The sequence below is a fragment of the Aplidium turbinatum genome, chromosome 2 (genome assembly GCF_918807975.1).
Source record: "Aplidium turbinatum chromosome 2, kaAplTurb1.1, whole genome shotgun sequence".
Classification (NCBI taxonomy): domain Eukaryota; kingdom Metazoa; phylum Chordata; class Ascidiacea; order Aplousobranchia; family Polyclinidae; genus Aplidium; species Aplidium turbinatum.
Genome location: NC_137473.1, coordinates 34,916,401 through 34,937,332, shown reverse-complemented (window position 1 = coordinate 34,937,332; position 20,932 = coordinate 34,916,401). Strand labels below are relative to the sequence as shown.

Here is a 20,932-nt window from a genome sequence, read left to right as displayed (position 1 = left end):
TCGAAGTTGTTTGTTGGAAGTCGGTCGCACATTTAACTGGTTTATTTGGTGCTTGCTAGCTGGACAAATTCTCCGTCTTTTATCCAAGTAATCTGTATCGTAGTGACAGTTTTAGAGGTGTAGGCATTGCATACCCATTTCGATAGCCGCGGGCTAATTTTACAGAAATACACTGTTTGAAAAGAAGTTCAAGTGTGTGTTTCTTCGGTCATTATATACAGACGAACGGATTCGGGAACTTTATGTTAAAATTTTCCCACGAAGAGATTATGGTTTACCGCTGTGACCATAAAAAATAAAAGACGAGTTCTTGTCAGTTGGTAGGTCAAGAAGAAATTAAAAAAAAAAAAAAAATAAAAGAAGATTTGTTGGTTGGTAGTCTACACTCTTACAGAAGCAAAGAAAAGTAAAGACAATTCTTCTCAGTTTGGTACAGAAGAAAAATAACTTTGACATTCATTGGCAAGAAAGAAGATTAAAAGACAATCCATCTGTGCTTGTAGATTCAAGTGGAAGAATCCAAGCAAGTTTTGTGGACTTTAGGACTTCATACCCGTACAGCTACGGTATCGTGCATTTAAATTCTTTTTTGTATTTTTACGGTCTTGGCAGTTAAGTTTTTTATAACTACTGTAGCCTAATAATTTTGTGTGTTTGTGTAACTTCATTTTTTTAATTGTTAAATTTAGCCCCAACATTTAATATGTCTACACTCGGTGGCGACAAGGACTCGACCGCCGTAGACTCGACTGAGTTTAAGCCTGATGATGTTCTTTGCGGTCGGGCAGGCCATTCTGGGGAGGGACCCATTAACGATGAGGCTAAGTCAGTTCGAGAGGCCCGGCATCTTAGACGGGATATTTTGACTCAAATTGGGAAACTTTCTGTAGCCCTAGGTTCTTTGAGTGATAAGCAGGAACTGTTAATTTTTAGATCTAAGTTATCTACTTTAGAAGAGGAATTACGGCATTTCCATGCTCTTTTGACTAAAATCTTTAACTCTGCAGTCTTGGCAGAACTTCGTGATAGGGTAGATCCCGAATTTAACTCATTAAAAAATAACTTCGAACAAAAAGAAAGTGAGTACTCCGAAATGTTGGATGCTGACATACATCCTGAGGATAGCGCCTCAAATGTAAGCACTAGGATGTCTAAGAGCTCGTCTCGGATAGTTGCACAAATTAACCTACAGCTAAGACGAGAGGAGCTCCAGATCCAAGCTGAGGCCGAAGCAAGAGCTGCTGAAGCCGCCGCGAAAGCCGAAGCAAGAGCTGCTGAAGCCGCCGCGAAAGCCGAAGCGAGAGCTGCTGAGTTCGCACTCAAAGACGCTCAGTTGAGGGCTGAACAACGTAAAGAGGTAGTTTTAGCTGAATATCGATCAGAGGCGGGCTCCCGGCGTAGCTCTAAGAAGAGCTCTTCTAGGCATTCCAGAAATGAACATCAATCGCAGTTTAATTTACATAACCTTTTCCAAACGCCCGTTCAACCTGTGAGTGGACCAGGGCAATCCACACGTTTTCCAGCTGTTTCAGGAGGTCTCAGGGCCGCGGCTAAGGGTCTTCCGAATGCTGTAGAGCCAAGGTCTGCGAATTACAACCGAACTCCTCCCCCAGAGCGTACAGGTCACGGGGCCGCCATTAGTAGTAATGCTTTACCCCCTTCACAGTTTTCTGCGCCGCTAGGTTTTGATCGCCCAGCTACACGTAATTTGGGTGGTTGTGAGAGGCGTATCGCGTCTCCTGATTTTAACGTGTGTGAGGATCGTGATCGGGCTGTGCATGTGACTGAGCCCACTCAGCCCCTTAAGGGATATAGCTTGTCTTCTCCCGCTAAATCGAGTTCTCAACAGCAGGATTGCTTTTTTGAATACCAAAATAGTAGGACGTTTTTCGATAAGGCGGCCTTGATTGGTTACGATGGTAATAATATGCCATTTATCTTCTTTAAAAATCGTGTTACGGCCTTAATGGCAGCTTCGCCCTTTAAGGGGACTCGTTTGACTTTGTTACAAGCAGCTTGTGTTAGGACAGCTGCGCAAACGATTGCTAATTTGGTTTCTGACACCCCTGGCTTGTCAGAGGAAAACAGGATAGAAATGTCGTTAGCTCGCTTGTCCCAGCGTTTTGGGGTTCGTGGAGGTCTTTTTGCAGAACCGGAAATTAGAAAGTATCGCTATGGTAGCAAATTGACTTCGACCTCTTCCAGTGATCTGAAAGAGTTTAAAGATGAATTATCGCAGTGTTTGCTTTACGCGCAAGCTTATGGTCAGCGTGACAAATTGGAAGGACGTTTTGTTTTGGATTTGGCTAAGCGACTCCCGTTTGACGCTAAGCAGCGTTATCTTGACTTTTTAGGTGATCAGTATGGTGGCACTGATGAGCCTACTTTTCAGAGTTTGTTTGAATTTGTAGTACGGGAGGAAACGCGTAAGTCGACTGATTTTAGCATTATGCTAATGGGCGATTCTGGTGAGTCGCAGCAATTTAAAAAGTTTGGCAAAGGAAAATTGCCTTCATGTCCGGTTAGGCAGACGTCCGTAAAACCCCATGATGATGTGATGTCAGGGAGTTCGCAGTACTCGACTGTTGTTGGCGCACCGCGCGGTGGTGAAGCCAGACGTAAAAACCTACCGGCATGCATTTGTTGTTCGTCACGTGGTCAAGTTGAATATCATTTTTTGTCTAATTGTAAAGAATTTTTGCGCTTGACACCTAAAGATCGGAGAGATGTCATTGTGAAAGCTGGCAAATGCTTGAATTGTTTGCGCCAGCATATGGTTAGGGATTGCGTTCATGCAAATAACTGTCGTAAGTGTGGGCCTAACAACGATAGGAAACACTATTTTCTTCTGCATGATTTTTATGTGAGGTCACGTGATTCTCTGGATTCGGTTGGGAAAGATGATGCTCGTGCCAGAGTTCCTGTGCGTAATGTTAAGATTGGAAATGTTAAAGCAGCCTTTAACCGCGTTACTGCTGCTCGTGTTTTGAATCCAATGACTGGCAAATCGAAGTTGGTGTATTGTCAGCATGATCCTGGTTCGCAGTTGACGTTTGTTTCGAGTGATTTGGTGTGTGAACTTGATCTTAAACCGTACGATAAAGCGTCGTTTAAAATGGATACCCTGGCTGGTCAGAAAGCTACTTGTGCTGATCTTGTCAAACTCAACATCCAGTCGTTAGAGACAGATGAACTGTTTTGTGATATAACCTCGGTGGTTAACCCAGCTTGGGCTGATGATGTTAAAACTTTACCACATAAACAAGATTTAAATGGTTTCCGTCATTTTCATGACGTGAATATGTTTCATTTGAATGATTGTAGTACTGTAGATGTACTGATTGGCAACGACAACGCTTATTTGATGTGGGCAAAAGAAGAACGTGTTGGTGAAAATCGTAGTGAACCGCATGCTTTACTCACTCCTCTCGGTTGGTTGGCTTGTGGTGGTAAGTCACCCTTAGAGGAAAGCGTTGCTAAAGTGTGCAGAGTGCAGACGTCTTCAGAGTCGGATGTCATCTCTGGCTTTCAGCGTAAAATTGAGTCTCGTGATATGGAAATAGCAGACCTGAATAAAGTCATTCAGGATTTGACGTTGCAAAATGAAACCTGTGAATTGTCTCGCAATGATAAGTTGGCTAGAGAACTTGTTGAACCGAATATTGAGTTGAAAGATGGTCGATTTGAGATACCTGTTCCGTTGAAGGAAGATATTGATCTACCTAACAATTTTGTGTTGGCCTCAGATAGAGTTGCTGCTTTAAGGAAGAAGGCTTTAAAACAACCTGAACTTCGTGATTTCCTTACTGACACCATGAAAGATCTTAAATCAAATGGCTACATTGAGCGTACTGGTGAAGCAGGAAATGTCAAGGGATTTGAATGGTATTTACCATACTTTGTTACGTCACAATTAAAAAAGCGCATTGTTTACGATGGCAAGTCTGAATTTCGAGGAACTTGTGTTAATGATGTAATGTTTTCGGGTCCTGACTTGTTAAACCCTCTGGTAGATGTCTTGGCTAGATTTCGGCTTGGTAGATTTGGTCTCATGGCTGATGTGACTAAATGCTTCTTTCAAATAAAGTTACCTGAGTCGCAAAGGGATTTGTTTCGTATATTGTGGTTTGAAGATGATGACCTTGAAAATGGTAGGATGGTACCATTTCGTTTTTGTGTACACCCTTGGGGAATAAAGAGTAGCCCGTATATCGCTTGCTTGGCTATAAAGAAAATGATCGAGCAGAATCCCAGCGGTGCTGGTGAACTAACTCTCTGCAATATTGCAGATAATATGTACATGGATGATTTTATATTTTCGGCTGATAGCTTAGAGGAAGCTCAGCAAATCACTCATGAATCAATTGCTTTGTTTGATAGCCGTGGGTTTAAACTTGGTAAGTGGAGTGCTAACAAGGAGGCTATGATTGTCTTGTCAAATTTGGATAATGAGATGCTTTCACCTTTGATTCGTGACATTGACTTTCAGACTGAAAATATGACTTTGCCATCAGCGAAGACATTGGGTTGTGTGTGGCAAACCGAGTCTGACGAGATGCGTATCGCATGTTCCTTAAAGCCCTTAGCTAAACACACGCGCCGAAGTATGCTCAGTCAGCTTGGACAAAATTTTGATCCGCTAGGCTTTGGAGCGCCATTTTTTCTAAAAGCACGCCTTATACTTCAGCAATTGGCGATAGACAAGTTTGATTGGGACACCGAGGTCCCTGATAGCTTTGTTAAAGAGTGGGAGTCGTGGCTTCGCTCTTTGGACCTGCTTAAGGATTTTTCGTTACCGAGATGGTATTTTGCAAACTCTGGTGTGTGCAGTCCGGATGATATTGTTTCATATCAATTGCATGGGTTTAGTGATGCTTCGAATCAAGCTTTCTCTTCTGTTGTTTACTTACGTAGACTGGTTAACGGAGTTCCAAGTGTGTCTTTCGTTCTGGGTAAATCTACCATTGTTGTAAAAAATCAGTTTTCTTGGCCGATAGCTAGGAAAGAGCTTGTTGCCGCTTTGAATACAGCAAGACTCGTGAAGCAGGCCTACGAGGCATTGAAGATGCCCGACTGCCTTAAGTATTTTTGGTGTGATTCTCGTACTGTGTTGCAGTGGGTTAAAAACCCTGATTTACGTTTGAATAAGTTTATTACGCGTCGAGTTGAGCATATTTTATTGTTGTCTGGAGCCCAGGATTGGCGTTTTTGCCCTACCGATATGAACCCAGCTGATGTTGGCACAAGGCCAAATCTTATTACAAAGAAAGAATTTCGAGAGTTGTGGTTAAATGGTTCTAGTCTTCTCTACCAGTGTGAGGAAATTCCATCTGTAGAAAATGCCACTCCAGTACCTGTCCATAGCCTATATCTTCGTGACGAAGAGGAGTCGCTTGACGTTGGACAGGGTGGTCTTCACAGATTGATCGAGGCCGCACCTTCTTTGTATGTTATGAAAAAGAGAATCGCTTATTTGGTTGCTTTTGTTGAATTTTTGTGTTGTAAAACGAGAAAGCGTAGCTTTGTGAAGCCAAAACTGGATGCATCTTATCTTAACAGTGCTTCAGAGTTGGCTGTGAAGTTTGTTCAGAAGAGCGTGTATGGCGATGTGGTACATTTAATGACCAAACGATCGCCGGATGCCCTTGAGGAAGTGATAAAGCGAGGTAGTGTTGGCGCTTCGCAACGTGAGAAGGAACGGTTGAAAGAATTACGTTCACTTAAAAAGTACAGACCTTGTGTAGATGACGCTGGTGTAATCCGCATTGAAGGGCGCTTAAGTAATTCTCCCGAGATCTCTCTTGAAGCAAAGCATCCGATTGTTTTGCCTTCGAAGCACCCCTTCACTAGGCTTGTTGTACTGTCGCATCATAATGGAAATGCGCACTGTGGAGTACAGCACACTTTGTTGTCTACGCGACAGAAGTTTTGGATCGCTAATGGTAATGCTTCCGTGAAGAGGTATCTTAATGATTGTTGTGTATGTGCGATTGAGAAAGCTCGGCCTATAAGGCAGCTCATGTCTGATTTACCTTTGTCTCGCACAACTGCCCATAGGAAACCCTTTTTTGATTGCGGCTTAGACTATCTTGGACCTTTAACTTTCGTTGAAGGTAGAAGTCACAAAAAAGCTTGGGGACTCTTGTTCACATGTATGGCATCTCGCGCTATTCATGTTGAGCTGGTTACGTCATTGTCGCTGAGTGATTTTTTACTTGCCTTTACAAGGTTTACAGATTTACGTGGGCAGGTTAATGCTATCTATTCCGACAATGGAAGTACCTTTCAGGCAGCATCTAAGAAGTTACCCGAGTTGATAGAATCAGCTGAATTTCACAACGCCCTGAGACAGAGAGAGATAAACTGGGAATTTATACCTCCGTATGCTCCGGCGCAAGGTGGCGCCTGGGAGGCAATGGTTAAACAATTTAAAATTGCATTTTTTCACATTTTGGACTCTTCAAGTCGTAAGCCCAATTTTATTGAACTGCTTACGTACACAGGCAGTGCCGTTCGGATCGTGAACGAACGCCCTTTGGTACCTTTGAGTGACGACCCTAGGGATTTTACTGTCATCACCCCTGCCTCACTTTTGACCCCATACTTAGACCCATACTGTGCTGTTGGGCAACCACATGATCGTGACCAATTAAGAAGGGATTATCGGTTCAATTTGTCACTTTCTCATCAGTTTTGGAGTAAATGGATCGATTTTTACTTGCCAGGTCTTCAGGGCCGGAAAAAATGGCTAAAAATGGCCGAGAATTTGGAGCCTGGTCAACTTGTAGTGGTAGGTTCTCTCCAGGACATTGGTAAACGTGGGAAGTATCAACTTGGGAGGGTGCATGAGGTAGTTCCACAAATTAGGAAAGGGAAGCCTGTGGTTCGTAGAGCTAAAGTTGCCGTCTGCAACTATGATGAGAGTACGGGGAAAGTGAAAGTAGACTGTGTGTTGAGGGATATTTCGTGCCTCGCCCCCGTAAAGAACACCTAAGTGTTAAGGTTTGAGCCTGGTTTTGTCTGCGGTGGCCGACACTTGTCTGAGCCCAGAACAGTCGGTTATTATCGCAACCATGGTATATAGCGTCATTTTTTGCGTGTACCTAATACCTATGGTACCAATTTCATGTATCGTCGTGTTTATTCTTATTGTTGTTCATTCTTTGCATGCCCTTTGTATTTGCGTATTAACTTAAACGTGAGTGATTCAAACAATTTGTGTATCATGTGTTTTTATTCATTGGCTCACAATTGTCGTCAATTCTTTTTTAGTTATGCCATGTCAGACTGTCATAACTAGGGGCCGCTATGTTACAGACGGTTGTTCGCCTGGTCAAACGTCATGTAGAAACCGTTCGGGTCTACTGAATATTACGTCATGGAAATTCCTAAAACATGAGCCAAAATTGCACCATCGTCCGTAAGACTCGTGTCAGACCGGTTTAAACCTGTTTCAGTTTGAGACCTGTTTGGACATGAAATATTGCGTCACGAACTGCTCTCGTGCCTTTGAGTTATCACAAATTTTTCTGATTCATTCTCGAAGTTGTTTGTTGGAAGTCGGTCGCACATTTAACTGGTTTATTTGGTGCTTGCTAGCTGGACAAATTCTCCGTCTTTTATCCAAGTAATCTGTATCGTAGTGACAGTTTTAGAGGTGTAGGCATTGCATACCCATTTCGATAGCCGCGGGCTAATTTTACAGAAATACACTGTTTGAAAAGAAGTTCAAGTGTGTGTTTCTTCGGTCATTATATACAGACGAACGGATTCGGGAACTTTATGTTAAAATTTTCCCACGAAGAGATTATGGTTTACCGCTGTGACCAGTAGTTGTTAGTTAACTATAGGTTGCACGATGGCACCTTTAAATACTTATTTTCAATTTCATTGTTTTGTTGACGTTCAAGAAAAAATGAAACACACATTATTTTAAAGATTGGCCAAAGATGTGTGAGCGGTTATGAGGTTAGTGGTTTTAACCGCTCACACATCATTGGCCGACCTTTAAAATAATGTGTGTTTCATTTCTTCTTGCCCTCAACCGCACTGCAATATATAACTTTGTCGATTTTATTTTGTATGTTATTCGTTCTGAGGATGCGCGAAACATCAGTGAAGCAATAAATCAACCTGTTTTTGTTGCTTTCACTTTCATCAGATGGACGTTGCAACTAGTGCTAGAAACTGTTCATTTTATAGTTCGCTGCGGTTGAGCCCACTTTTTTTCTACAATGTTATCCTATGTCAAATGTCGTCTTCCACTCCGTTAAGTAGCTTGAAGATGGTACAGTCGTTGATGATGTGGTCTGTTTCTCGGCACCACATTTACAGGAGGAGGAAGAGGCCGTTTTTGATTGGTGCATGGTTGAGCGGAAAAGTTCGACATCTGCACGAAAACGGTTGAGGCGCACGCACGCCTATCTTTGTAGTGTCAGACCGATGGACCGTATGTCGGCGTCGGGAATGAATTGATGGAAACTGGTGGTTCTCGACTTCCATTCAGAGTTCCATTTATGGTCCGCCCAATTAGCCGCAGAGATGTCTAGTTTATCAGCTTCATCGATCAGAATTTGAGCAACTGGCACGGGTGTATCGATTTCAGTCGACGGAGGTAGGCCTACTCGTTTGTAGGAGCAGAGACCTTTGAATGAAGACGATAGCTGGGCTATATTCCCATCTAAAAAGTGGCTTCTTTGCGAGCAGGTTGGATACCAACAAGAACGGGGAGATTGTCCTATGATGTGGGACGCATGCATCCTGTCACTATGGGCAGGGCGATGTGGTAGTATCGATGTTGTAGCAGTGGGCACTGCGGCACAAATTAGGTGCACAATAGCCTATTTTTCTAAAGAGTAGAGAAGGGCTAAGGCTGCTATGCGCAAAATGTTAGCCTTCGCTCCCCAGCTGGAACCTGCCAGGCTCTTGGGTAGCGCAGCGATGTCAGATTTTTATGCTGTGACACCAAATGGTGGAGTAGGCCACATGAGCGATCTGTCTTATATGCCATCCCAAGACATTTCGGTTCGGAGCAGAAGGACAGAGATGTTCTATTATGGAGAAACGGTAGGCTATATCAAGAGGAAGAACCATCGAAAAACATAAAGGCAACTCAAATTTTTCGGTCACATCATCAGAAAAGAGAATCAAGTACCAGCATGATGTTTATGTTTGGAAAGTAGCCTACATCAATTCATTGTAATATAACTTAGAGATGAAGCATGTAGGATTATCAGTTTTATCGCTATTTGCAAATTATGGTTTAATGACGTCATCATTTTCGTAGTCAGTACACAATGAATTGGATTCTCCTAATTATATTGAATCTGTTGACGCATAAATCGTCTTTTTACAATAAGAATTAAATAAGTAATGTCATTTTCAAATCTCGTGAAAACAACTCTATTAAAAACAATGCATTTTCAAGTCTCGAAAAAATCGCTTCAACCTACCTTTATAAATTGCAATTTTTGGAAATGAAGACGATGTCCGATCAAGCTCAAACTTTCAGGAATGTCGTTTTATGACTATTTGCATGAAAGAAAAGTTTGCAGCAATGAAATCGGAAAAAAATCCATATTTCGACCCACTCTATTGTATAGCCTACCGTAGGCAACCTATGTAGAATAGGCAAACGTAACTCGAACTCTTGATAGAATAGGCGAACTCTTGCGTTTCGCAATGGAATTTAAAGCATTGGATTTCCCAGCATGCCAAGTCGCATCCCGACAATTACCTTCTACGAAGTTTTGCGGTTTTGTAATGATGAGAACTTTTCTATATGTTGCCTGGAAGAGATCTCTTAATATTCACGGGAGTATAGGCTACCATACCATAGGTTAATTTACCTCGGTTCAGCCGGTTGAAAACTTTTGCTAGATGAGTAATAGATAAGCATTTCGCAAAACAAAGTTTAAATAAAAACAGTTTTAAAGTCTGGCTTAATTCGGTGAACATTTTGAAAATACTTTCAAAACAGACAATGTGGCAGCTGTAGGTTACAACGTAGGTAAAAAGTAGGCTAACCGAATTCAACAAAATTAAACGCGAAGCATTTCTAAATGTTACTGAGTGTTGAAATTTTCTAAAAAATACCGACATAGACAGGCCGTAGCCAGCATGGGCCAGGGGGGCCTTGCCCCCTGAAAAAAAAATTCGCCCCCCCCTGGCAAAATCCCAACATTCTCGAGCAACAGCTACAATTATAATGATTTTTTCCCGTTTCAGAGCTCCAACCTTGGCCCAATTAACTACAATTTGTTTAGTTAACAGCTAAGATGATTAAACAATTTCGCCCTCCCCTACCCCCTCTTTTGGCAACCTCAACATGTTCAACTCAACCAAGGCCAACACGTGTTAGGTTGGTAGAAAAATTGTCAGAAACTGTGCAAAATAGAAATGTTTTGGGAAAGAAGGATAACCTTACAAAAAGGAAATGGTTTTCCAGCAGGCCCACAAACCGGTAGAAATTAGGCTATTTGATATCAGCTGTCGCTATTCTCGGTACCATACCTAATTCTAAGGGTCAGTGATAACCAATTTGTGCAGTGATAAACCAAATTTGTGCAGTGATAAATCGCAAAATGTGCAGTGGTAAAGCAAGTGGTTTTGAAGACAACGCATACAAAATATAAACCCGTAATCTTTTAAGCAGTGTTTATTTTTTCTCTTTAATCCAATCAGTGTAAATAAATTTTGTTTCTAGTTTTCTGATCTGTGAAGTGTTCAACCTTGCAGCAGATATTGCTACATTTGGATCTAGCACTGCCGTTTGTGAGTGTGGATTCTCAGTGTTAACAAGGGTTGACGCTCCCACTAGACTTGACGGAGCATGTTACAACCAAGACAGGCGAACTTGGTGCTTATGGCCTTTCAATATTCTGTATCGAAATCTATCGATTTAGACTTGTTTGTGAGACGGTTTGCATCCAAACATCTGCGACTGCAATTGCAATAGACTAGCGCACGGGTGTATAGGCGGAATATAATCATATATATCAAAATCCGGCACTAGCTTCTTCGAGCCAGTTAAAGTTTTTTTCATAACAAGTAGGCCTACCGCTATTTATACAAGTCAACAATTGCTGTGTTATGTTCGTCATTGTAATATGGTTGTTGGTATATTTAGGGCTACCATAGGCCTATGTCCTCTTTTAGGAGGATTTGTCCTCTTTTTTCATAAAAAATGAATTGTCCTCCGAAGACACTTAAAAATGCTCAAATGTCCTCTTTTTTGCACTGCTATCATTTTTAACAAGGTTTTATTTTTATGTGACCTTGGCGAAAGCTAAATAAGGCTAAGCAACGATACCAAAAAGGAAAAGTATGTTTTCTGTGAGCTGTGGCAGAAGTAGGCTATCCTTGTTTAAGAAAAGTGTTTATTGACTGAGGTTGACAATACATTGCTTGCTGTGGATATGGACAATTGGACATGGTCGATACATTTACTTCTGTGGCAAACGAAGACAGTGTTGCTCGATGACCATGTCAGATTTATTTTTATTGTTCGACTCTTGTGTTGCCTATTGGGATGAATAGACCACTAATTTCATTTTTCGAGTTTACATCCTTTGATTGGATGCTTATTGCTTATGCTGTCTTAGTGTCTTACACCAAAGAATAGGATAACTCTTTTCAGCGGTGTGTAGAAGTATCTGTCAGGCAAAATGTTAGCATTGATGATGTTAAACTACTGTATTCGATCTATATCAAAGCTAGCGCAAAGGCGTCTTAAACCTGATAGCTAGCTTGCATTAGCTTTGTTTAAATGATGGCACATTAGAAAATAGACAAAATAGTTCAAATATTGCAGAACGATAGATTTTTTAATGAATTGTTAAAAATCAAACAATTCTTCATCTGCAATAAGCTATGGCTCGAAATGCAAATGTAAAACGTATGTTTTCTGTGGAGAAAATCTAAGAAACAGCAAAATGTTCATTGACTAAATCTGACAAATAAATATGATATAGTTTTTATTTGTCACGTTTGCTACATATAGGCTATAGGCCTATAATCATCTAAGAAGATGTAAAAATTGTTTAAACGTAAAAAGCCACTGGCATTTCACTTGTTTACTAAAGATGTCCTCTTTTTGGGTGATGAAAATATGGTAGGCCTAGGTATATTGTAATGTGATTTAACTAGCGGATAAAATAAGAGACCAGTGTTGATCTTAACACTAATCTGATATATTACAATTTTTGTGGATACCGGTATTTAAGAGGTTAAAATGCCAAAATCATTTAAATTTTTTCGCCCCCCCTAAAAAAAAGTTTGCAAACTTTGCTCTACGGTCTGGCTACGGCGTGGACATATTACTACGCATCTCACAACCCGCAGTTTGGTATTGAACATCACTGCGCCATCGCTACTCTTATCTTCACTTCATTTGTTGACTTTCCATTTTCATGAATTGTGCACCCTGTTTTCTATTAGCCTAGATCGATAAATTATTGCATTATCATTAGCAGGGTTGCATTCCTGGGGGGGCTCGGGGGGAGCTCAGACCCCGAAATATGAAAAAGCTTGATGTGGGGGGGAGGGCTTCGGGGGGGCTCATTCAAGCTTCCACTTTTCAGCTCTTCTGGCTGAACAACAACTTATCGACTGAACAAGTAACACTTTAACAGCTTTCTCACAACAGAACTACAGAAATACACGAACATAAGTTAATAGCAATCGCCGTTTTCCGTGATTAGGTCTCATATAGTTAGCTTAATTCTATCACGCAATCTACACTACATGTATATACAGTAAATCAAACTTTTTGCAAATAGGGCAATAAAGAACGACATAAACATTTTGTGGCTCTTTTGACATTCTAGATATCTGCGTGTGATGTGACTCTTGCATTGAATAGCCTTTCTCACCCATGTGCCTTAAAATTTAGGAAAGTGGGTAAAATTTTCAGTGTGCGTTGTGTTGCGTCCTCACATTGTGCTATCAATGCTCTCGCTCTGTGGAATAGTTTCCCAGCATTGTATAAACACTTCACAGCTTTCGTAGAAAGGAAGAACATTAGAGAAACAGATCGGGCCAAATTCAGAGGCTCAGAGTTCTCTGCATCAAAATGACCACCAAGGAATTCGTAGAAGATCTGGCGCTTTTAAAAGATTGTCATCGGTAATTATCGCTTTTGTTAGAAACTCATCAGATTGAGAATATCAACTTCGTAGCCTAGTAGCTAATCGTCACGTCAAATGGACTGCAAATTCTCTATTTCAAATTAAAAAAAAAAACTGTTCAAGAAGGAAAGTATTCGTTTGATGAAGTTGTTAATTTGAGTCCTGAAAGTACAAAAACTACTCCTTTAAAGGCACAATGTTGGACCAGTTCAAAGCTCGACGAAGAGACTATCCTTCTTTTGATCGGAATCGGTTTATTCAAGTTTCAGTTGACAACATTGGAAGTAGGATGGTGGACACCAACAATACAAATTCTGTGAAGAGCTTGGAAATTATTGCACCAGAGTTATGGCCCGCTGTAATCGAAGTTCCATAACAAAAAAGGGAGCAGATATTACGGAAAATAGAGGAGAGATTTCATTTCACCACTCTTATTTCCGATTTTCGATTGTACGTTGACAATCCTTGCCATATACCAGATACGATATAGTTGCTCAAGAATGTATTAGGCCTACTAAACATGATTGCTAAAAGTTCTGCTGAAACCGAACGTGGATTTTCGCAAATAAACTTGGTCATCACACCGCTACGATCACGGCTGACCAAATCACTTGCTTCAGTAGGCTAATGTTGTTCATCAGCATCAATGGACAACCTCCTCATAATGGAATGGCACTGTGGTAACTCAGAAGTGGTTGCGGACTCATCGATCGGCTGTGGATACTCAGGTTAATAAGCATTCTAAGCTGCCCACATTGAATGAACTCAGATGTGTGCAAAAACTGTTTGCTGGCTAAAATCAAAGACTGGCGTGGTGCTTATAACTTAGCCCATAAAACCAAAGACCTGGCAGATTTGTTTTGTTGCCTATAATCTCGTTTGCACCAACTTGGAATATGCTTTTGCTGTATTTGGAGTTGTAGCCTACTGTTCGTTAGCTAAATGAGATTTTAGTGTAACTGTCACTTTGGCAGCTTATTGGTTCTTACTCGCAATCACAAGCGCTCATTTCAGGAGATGCATTTTCTCACTTTCCTACAGTCAATTTTTTTTTGCAAGTTTGCTTAGAATTGGCACATTCAAATAAGTACGGTAGCCTACGATTGAGTTAGGACAGCGGTCGGCAACCTGCGGCTTCTTTTTAAAAAAAGGTAAAGATTGTTGGCTCACCTACACCGATTACTTATCCTTTGTCTATAACAACACAGCTAGGTGTTAATAGAGCCCCCCAAATAAAATGCTAGGAATGCACCCCTGATCATTAGGTAACAATTATGCAACAACAAATATAAATTAGATGTGTTGCGTTGCATTAACTATTTCAGTCGTAAAGATGCCATAACAAAGATGTCATATCTCATTGTGGATCACACAATAAAACTTGCATTAAAAGTGGATCGCAAACTGAAAATGGTTGGGAAGCACTGGTCTAAAACAAACTCTACTTGTGACACTTTTCTGTAAAGCCACACGCGACTGCTGAAGTGCGGATAGCTGCCATTGTTTAAACATACAGCGTAGAACGAATGGTATGATTCTCGGGCTTCCAGCATATGCCAAAACCAGCTTCCTCTGCACCAAGCGATTTATGTTAAATAATAACAATCCAGTAGGATTTTAAACAGTAGGATATTTCTCTTGTACAGTAGAGTACAATAGCGAGATAAATAACAGTTGCTTTGCTTCGTGTAGGCCTAACGCACAATAAGAGTATTCTAATGTTATAACGCAGTAGGCTATCCATCAAATATATTGTATGTTTTAAAGGCAGTAGACAAGTTTAAGGCAGTAAACAGTTTCAGCACAAGATCGCTGCCAAGTAGGCTACATAGGCATAATTACCTTCAGTGTATTTTCTCATTGTTGAGTACTACATGTAAACAAAAACGAAATTCAGCGCCATTCCTGAGATATTTGCTTTGGACCGGACAACTAACAGGGCATTGAACTGATGTGTATAAAGTCGGCGGAGAACACTCTATTCATTAAGCTATCAAGCCGGTTCAACCAAACAGATAAAATTACAAACATTTGAAAAAACAAATCTCATACAGCGAACTTGCAGTTGGATGTATTTTTAAAAACAAACCCGTTCAAATAATGGTGTGATGATTGAATGCATAAAAGGAATCGCCTTCGATGATGTAATCAAAACTCGAAGTTTAGTAGCCTAAAGCGGGACTGCTCTCAATTGTGGCCGAAGGGTATCAATTGTGTAGGATCAGTGTAGCACCCCTTTTTTTGAAGCCCTTTAGATGTAATGAAGTTAAAAACAAAACTTTACAAATGACAATAAAAGATAAAGCGTTGCTCATGTTCTTGTTGTTGTGAATGCATAAACTATATTATTATTTGTGTAGATTACATTCGCGGTCTAATGTTAAAGGTATAATGACACAGTTCGAGAACCCGGTTTTACCTGCGTATCTGAGCGTTGATGCTACAGGAACATCGGCATTACGTAATATCAACCACCAACGGACATCATTTTATATTGATAACATCCTTGCATCACCATCGGAAAGCTCAAGTGCCAGTAGTCCAAAAAGTCATGGAGCAATTTCTGACGACGGTTTAAATGAAGCAGGAGACTTATTAAGAGATTCTCCGCTGTGCACAACAATAAATGATCGACCTGACGTTGAACATACAAAACACTCTCAAAGATCCGGAGAAAAATGTAAAGAAAATGTGCAGTCGCGTGGATCGAAACAATCTTCTTCATCATTCAAACCTCAAAATCCATTTTTTCTGAACCGTTTTTCTGAAATTTCCCAAGCCACTCCAACTGTCACTTCAAAATTCCAATGGAAACTTGGAGATGCACACACCCATCAAAGTGTAACAGACCCAGTTGACCGTTCTGGTGTACAAGCAACACTTCCCCGACATTCTTTTCTTCAAAAGAATCATCATTTGCTTGCGGAAATGCTTGCCTATTCTAAGCCGTTCAGCTTGTACAACTTTGCTCCTGAGTTTTCAAGATTGTGCAAAGTACAAACTGATCCATACGACTCGGGTTTTCATTCCAAAGCGCAGGCTTCACTCGCATCCATGCTCGCTCTGTATCCATTTCAAAATTTAAAATATGATTGGCCTCTAGAGAAACAACCGTACTTCACAAAAGGTAATCAATATTAAATGAATACTTTCTTAAATTGATCAGCGAAGCTACAAGTTAAATAAAAAAAATAGTATGATATGGAACATTGCTTTGATGAATCCTGTTCAATGAAAGCAATTTCTTGTAGGCCATAGGCTTACTGTAGGCTTACTTGTTTGTTACACTCGAAAATGTTCTGGACACTTCTTGTTTTATTCATTTTCCTAACGGTAGGTAAGCTACTGTTCTCGTTTATTTCATCAATGAGACCATTTTAACTTATTTTGGTGATTAAATCAGAGCTTCCCAAAGTGTGTATCGTAAGATGGTCACAAGCGTGCATGGATGTCTGCTGATTTGTATATTGCAACCGGAGGGCAAGGCTGCAAAGCATCAAATTATTTTAGAAGGATGCACTTGCTTTTGTGTTACAATAGACCGAAAATTAACCGACGACGATCCCTTGATCGCCAGACTGCTCCTAAATGATGTCAAGATTACTTGTACACAAAATCAAGCACAGCTTTTACATTGCACTAAAAGTAGCCGATTTTACTGTTGTACTTTAATAAATGGCGCAGCGGATAAGGCGCTCGCTTTCCAATCATACAACCCTGGTTCGACTCCCGGCTTCAACTGGTTGTTGGTAAACACCTAAGCCATAAACACATATAACATACACACCCAAACACCATAAACACCTAAGCCTCTATATATACCCAGGGTGTAGCCTAATAAATTGGGTGGGCGTAGTAGCTGAAGGAAAGGCGGCCGAGAGAATAGAACTGGCCATCCTACCCTTGTTAGTGCCGAAGGCTTAGTGAGAACCACTATATTGGCTACTAGATGATAATCGTAAATAATCGCAAAAAAAATCCCGGTAGTTTCAAGATGGCATCAAGTTAAAAGTATATTGAATGTTGTTTGACTGCAAACTTTTGCTAGTAAAAGTTATATGACTTTAGTTCACAGCTAGGCATTACACCCACTGAAGCTATTTATGCTAGAGGTACTTTCAGAATAAAATATCTGTTTCTGATTACAGGTTGTTCATATATGTGGGATGCAGTATTCCGCCGTGGCTTCAATAGACGCAAGGGAGGTCAAGTTAGATTCTCTAACAATCAAACAAATGACCTTGAAAAGGTGTTTGTTAAGCAGAAATACCTTTCACCACCAGAACGAAAAAGTATTGCAAAAACTCTTCAACTTTCGGAAAGACAGGTACACCACATCAAATAAGTGAAGAGAAAAATATCGTGTTGCGGCGGGCTGCTACTATATTTTTGGTGTATGGAAAGAATGCTATTAACGAAAATAAAACAATTTTTTGATATGAAACTAAATTCAAAGCGAGATCAGAATAAATAGTTAATTTTCATCAAAGTAGCATAAAGCAAAACAGGAAAACATTTTTTTTTTACATTTTTTAACCTCCTTGGTCATTTTTTCTGTCTATTTATAGAATTGAAGACTGATTTATTGAATTCCAATCAAATATTTTTGAAAGCTGGGAATCGGTGGGTTAGCACTTCGCAGCGGTTCGCACGAACCGCTATCTAAAAATGAAAAAAAAATTGCAAAAGCGGTTTCTGACTAACTTTTTCGAGTGGATCTAATACAATTATCTCATAAAGAGTTAGCAGATGTAGCTAATTTTTGTCAAAGCGAGTCGGGTGCTAACTTAATTGAATCCCACAACTGGTATGAAAAATTTCTTCTAAAAGTTCTAGCCCCACCATAGCATACACAAAAACAACATTTGTTCCAATTCACCAATTTGTTGAGCACTCACGCGCAATATGCTCCTACTTTCCCACTGAAGTTTTCAAAACAGAAGGAAGTCACGTAACTTCAACTCTTCCTATGGCGCTATGGGAATTATGGCCGGAGTTTACATCAGTCCATGTGTTGGGTTTAGAGATAGCTAAACAAGTAGCCGTATTGTGCAATATGCCACCATACGTGTTTACTGAGCCATATTGTTATTATAATGTAAAAAAAACGCAGCATATGATGAAACTGCATTATAATTTATTTAAATCGTGCAATTACAATTGACGTGTCGTTTGCAACTTTCACTAGAAGTTTTAAAAAAATCCTGAAATAATCCTATAGATGAAAAACAATTAAAATATCCATATTCAATCTCCATCTCTGCTTGATGCAGATTGCGCATCAACATTGGTTATCTGTTTCCATGAGTTACGGTTTTTAGCTAGCTTGCCCAGTGCCGTCAAACTGAGTTCGACCCATGCCTCGATGTTGTCTCCCATATTGACACTGATATAAATCAATCGCTTTCTTCCAACCTGTTTTGAGCTCGCGTGGAAGCAGAAGGCTACAGCTTGTTAAGTCACATGATATCAATATGTTAAAGTGATGTGGCTTGCGAACAAGTGGAAACTGGCTCTTCTAATTACTGTGATTGTTTTATGTTTACAACCTTGTTTTATTTTACGTAATGCTAATTCAATTATTATTAGACTATTTGTAAAGAGTAGTTTGTAGTTCTGAAACGACCTTTCATTAAATGCTAATGCTCGTAATTGCTTACAGGTTAAAACGTGGTTCCAAAACCGAAGAGCCAAATGGCGAAAATTGAAGCGAAATGGGGGCAAAGAACAAAAATCAAGTGACAATTTTCAAAACAAAAAAACAAATTTTGTTGATGTACAGCTCGGTTCTGGGGTTGACAACTCTATGTTAGCGGCACGACACGAGAACATGAATAATGAGAAAGAAAGTGTGAACGTCACAGCATGTAACAACGAGCAGCATGACCTTGTGCACTGCGATATCAAACAAATTGAAACTGGAATGTTTTGTCAAAGCAATGTTTCTTCTTTTTCACCACTTCCTGCTTCACCCAAGAAAACAGAAGCAAATTTAGCGCGAAATTTTCAGAGACAATCATGCAGTGATCCTTCTGCAGATGTGATACTTCAGAGAGAAAATCGTGTGCAAATCCCGTTTGAGTGATTGTGCTTTGTTAATCCAATCGTCCATGATAATCATAGCCTATGCCAAGGACATTGTGTTTGTTCAATTTATCTATTTTTAGGCAATTAGTAATTATATACCAGATTAAACGAGGTGTTTATGTTTTTTATGTAAGATAGTCGATTATATTCATCCATTTTTTAATATTTAATACCAAGTGTGTCAAAGGAGAACAAGACTCCAATAGTAGCCTCAATGTCTAAGCGGCATTTTTGATAAAAAGCACACAATGATCAAATACGTTAGGTATTACATTTGAATTTTTAAGAGTGAGATTTAACTTTCCCACTCACCCTTGTTAGCTACACTCCTGTTTAGTTAAATGGAATTTTGAAAATTTAACTAAGTTTATTTGCTTTATTTGACTTCATTTTCTATTTAAATAGCTTGTAGCATGGCCACCTGGAGATGCGGCCTGATTTGTCACATTTTGCAGATTTTGTTTACGGCTACTGCTGGTGCTTAACTGATATTTTTTGAGATGTTTTTACTGTTTGCGGTTTCCTAATGACATAAAACTTTTTTGTTGCCTTGGGGAAGCAGCAGCAAATGAAAAAAAGTAAGTTGAAAAACGCTAAATCAGACTGTTATTGAAAAATTAACAGCCTGACTAAAATCTTCGAAATCAAATTTTCTTTGTTTTTCAACATGTGAGGATGTTAAAACCTATTGTGACATCTGGGGAAAAGAGAAAAGAAAGCGTAAAAATCTAAATTTTAGAAAAATTTATTTAAACGTTCGCCCAAAGTTAAAAAAAAACCTGGAAATTTCTGCAAAATGTGACAAATCAGGCCGTATCTTTAGGTGGCCATGCTTGTAGTATATTTTTTCAATATAGACTTATACAGAAAATAATCATGAAATAGCGTGCGACGTGCACCTTGCCAAATTTCTTGTTTTCTATCCGAATATATCGATTGAATCTTTATCCTCGGATATAGATAGCTTCATTGAGAGCTTAATCTTGGCGGTTTCGCTTGTAGAGGCTTTGAACAACTGACGCAGGCCCGGTCAGAGTGAAGTTTCCGATTGTTGCAATGTTGTTATCTGTGAGTTATTCCATCCACTAGATGCCACTGAACGAAGAGCTGTTCTTAATGAAATGCGTTGCTCATGCGCACATCCCGAGAGTCGATCCTAGTTATGTCGGATTTGTTGTTTGATGGAATTTATTTGAAGGCTTGCTCATTCTATTTATTATATTCAAGTATTGCATAGGGTTCTACGTTATTTTTCCCTCAAGTTATTCGAGCTAGGCTACAAAGCTTTTCCTAGAAAAGTACTATTATTCAGATAAAATTTTGTTTTCTAATTTGTTGTAAAAGATTACAAATGATGTTTTTAGACTGTATTCAAGTGTCTAGTAATCATGAGGTCAAGAATCTTGCTTGCAAGTACTGAATCAGATTTGTTTCACTTTTATTGTATTGGTATCTCAAACTTGTGTGGTTATTGTTTTTCACAAATAAACAATTGCGATTTAATAGCAGCGGCTGTTGGATTAGCCTACACATTTTTAAGTGGCCTAAGTCTATGTCATGTTATAAGACAAACTTCTTCTTTCGTGTGAAACAGGATTGTTCAGATTTCAGGGTAGGTGATAGAAAGCCAGCTGAGTGTGGCTTCGTCCACTGCTGCTATTGCCTATCATGCAGTTAATTTGTTGAGTTGTAAATAGGACATTCAAGAACGACGTGGT

At 39.8% G+C, this 20,932-nt stretch overlaps 1 protein-coding gene across 1 annotated transcript; it reads left to right on the top strand.

The window, feature by feature from the left end:
- Positions 1 to 15,518: 15,518 nt before the first annotated feature.
- LOC145788524 (uncharacterized) lies at positions 15,519 to 20,711 on the top strand. Its single transcript, XM_082600286.1, has 3 exons — positions 15,519 to 16,254; positions 17,276 to 17,454; positions 18,790 to 20,711. The coding sequence occupies exons 1-3, from the start codon at positions 15,519 to 15,521 to the stop codon at positions 19,210 to 19,212; spliced, it is 1,338 nt and encodes a 445-aa protein (XP_082456412.1). The 3' UTR covers positions 19,213 to 20,711.
- Positions 20,712 to 20,932: the final 221 nt, after the last annotated feature.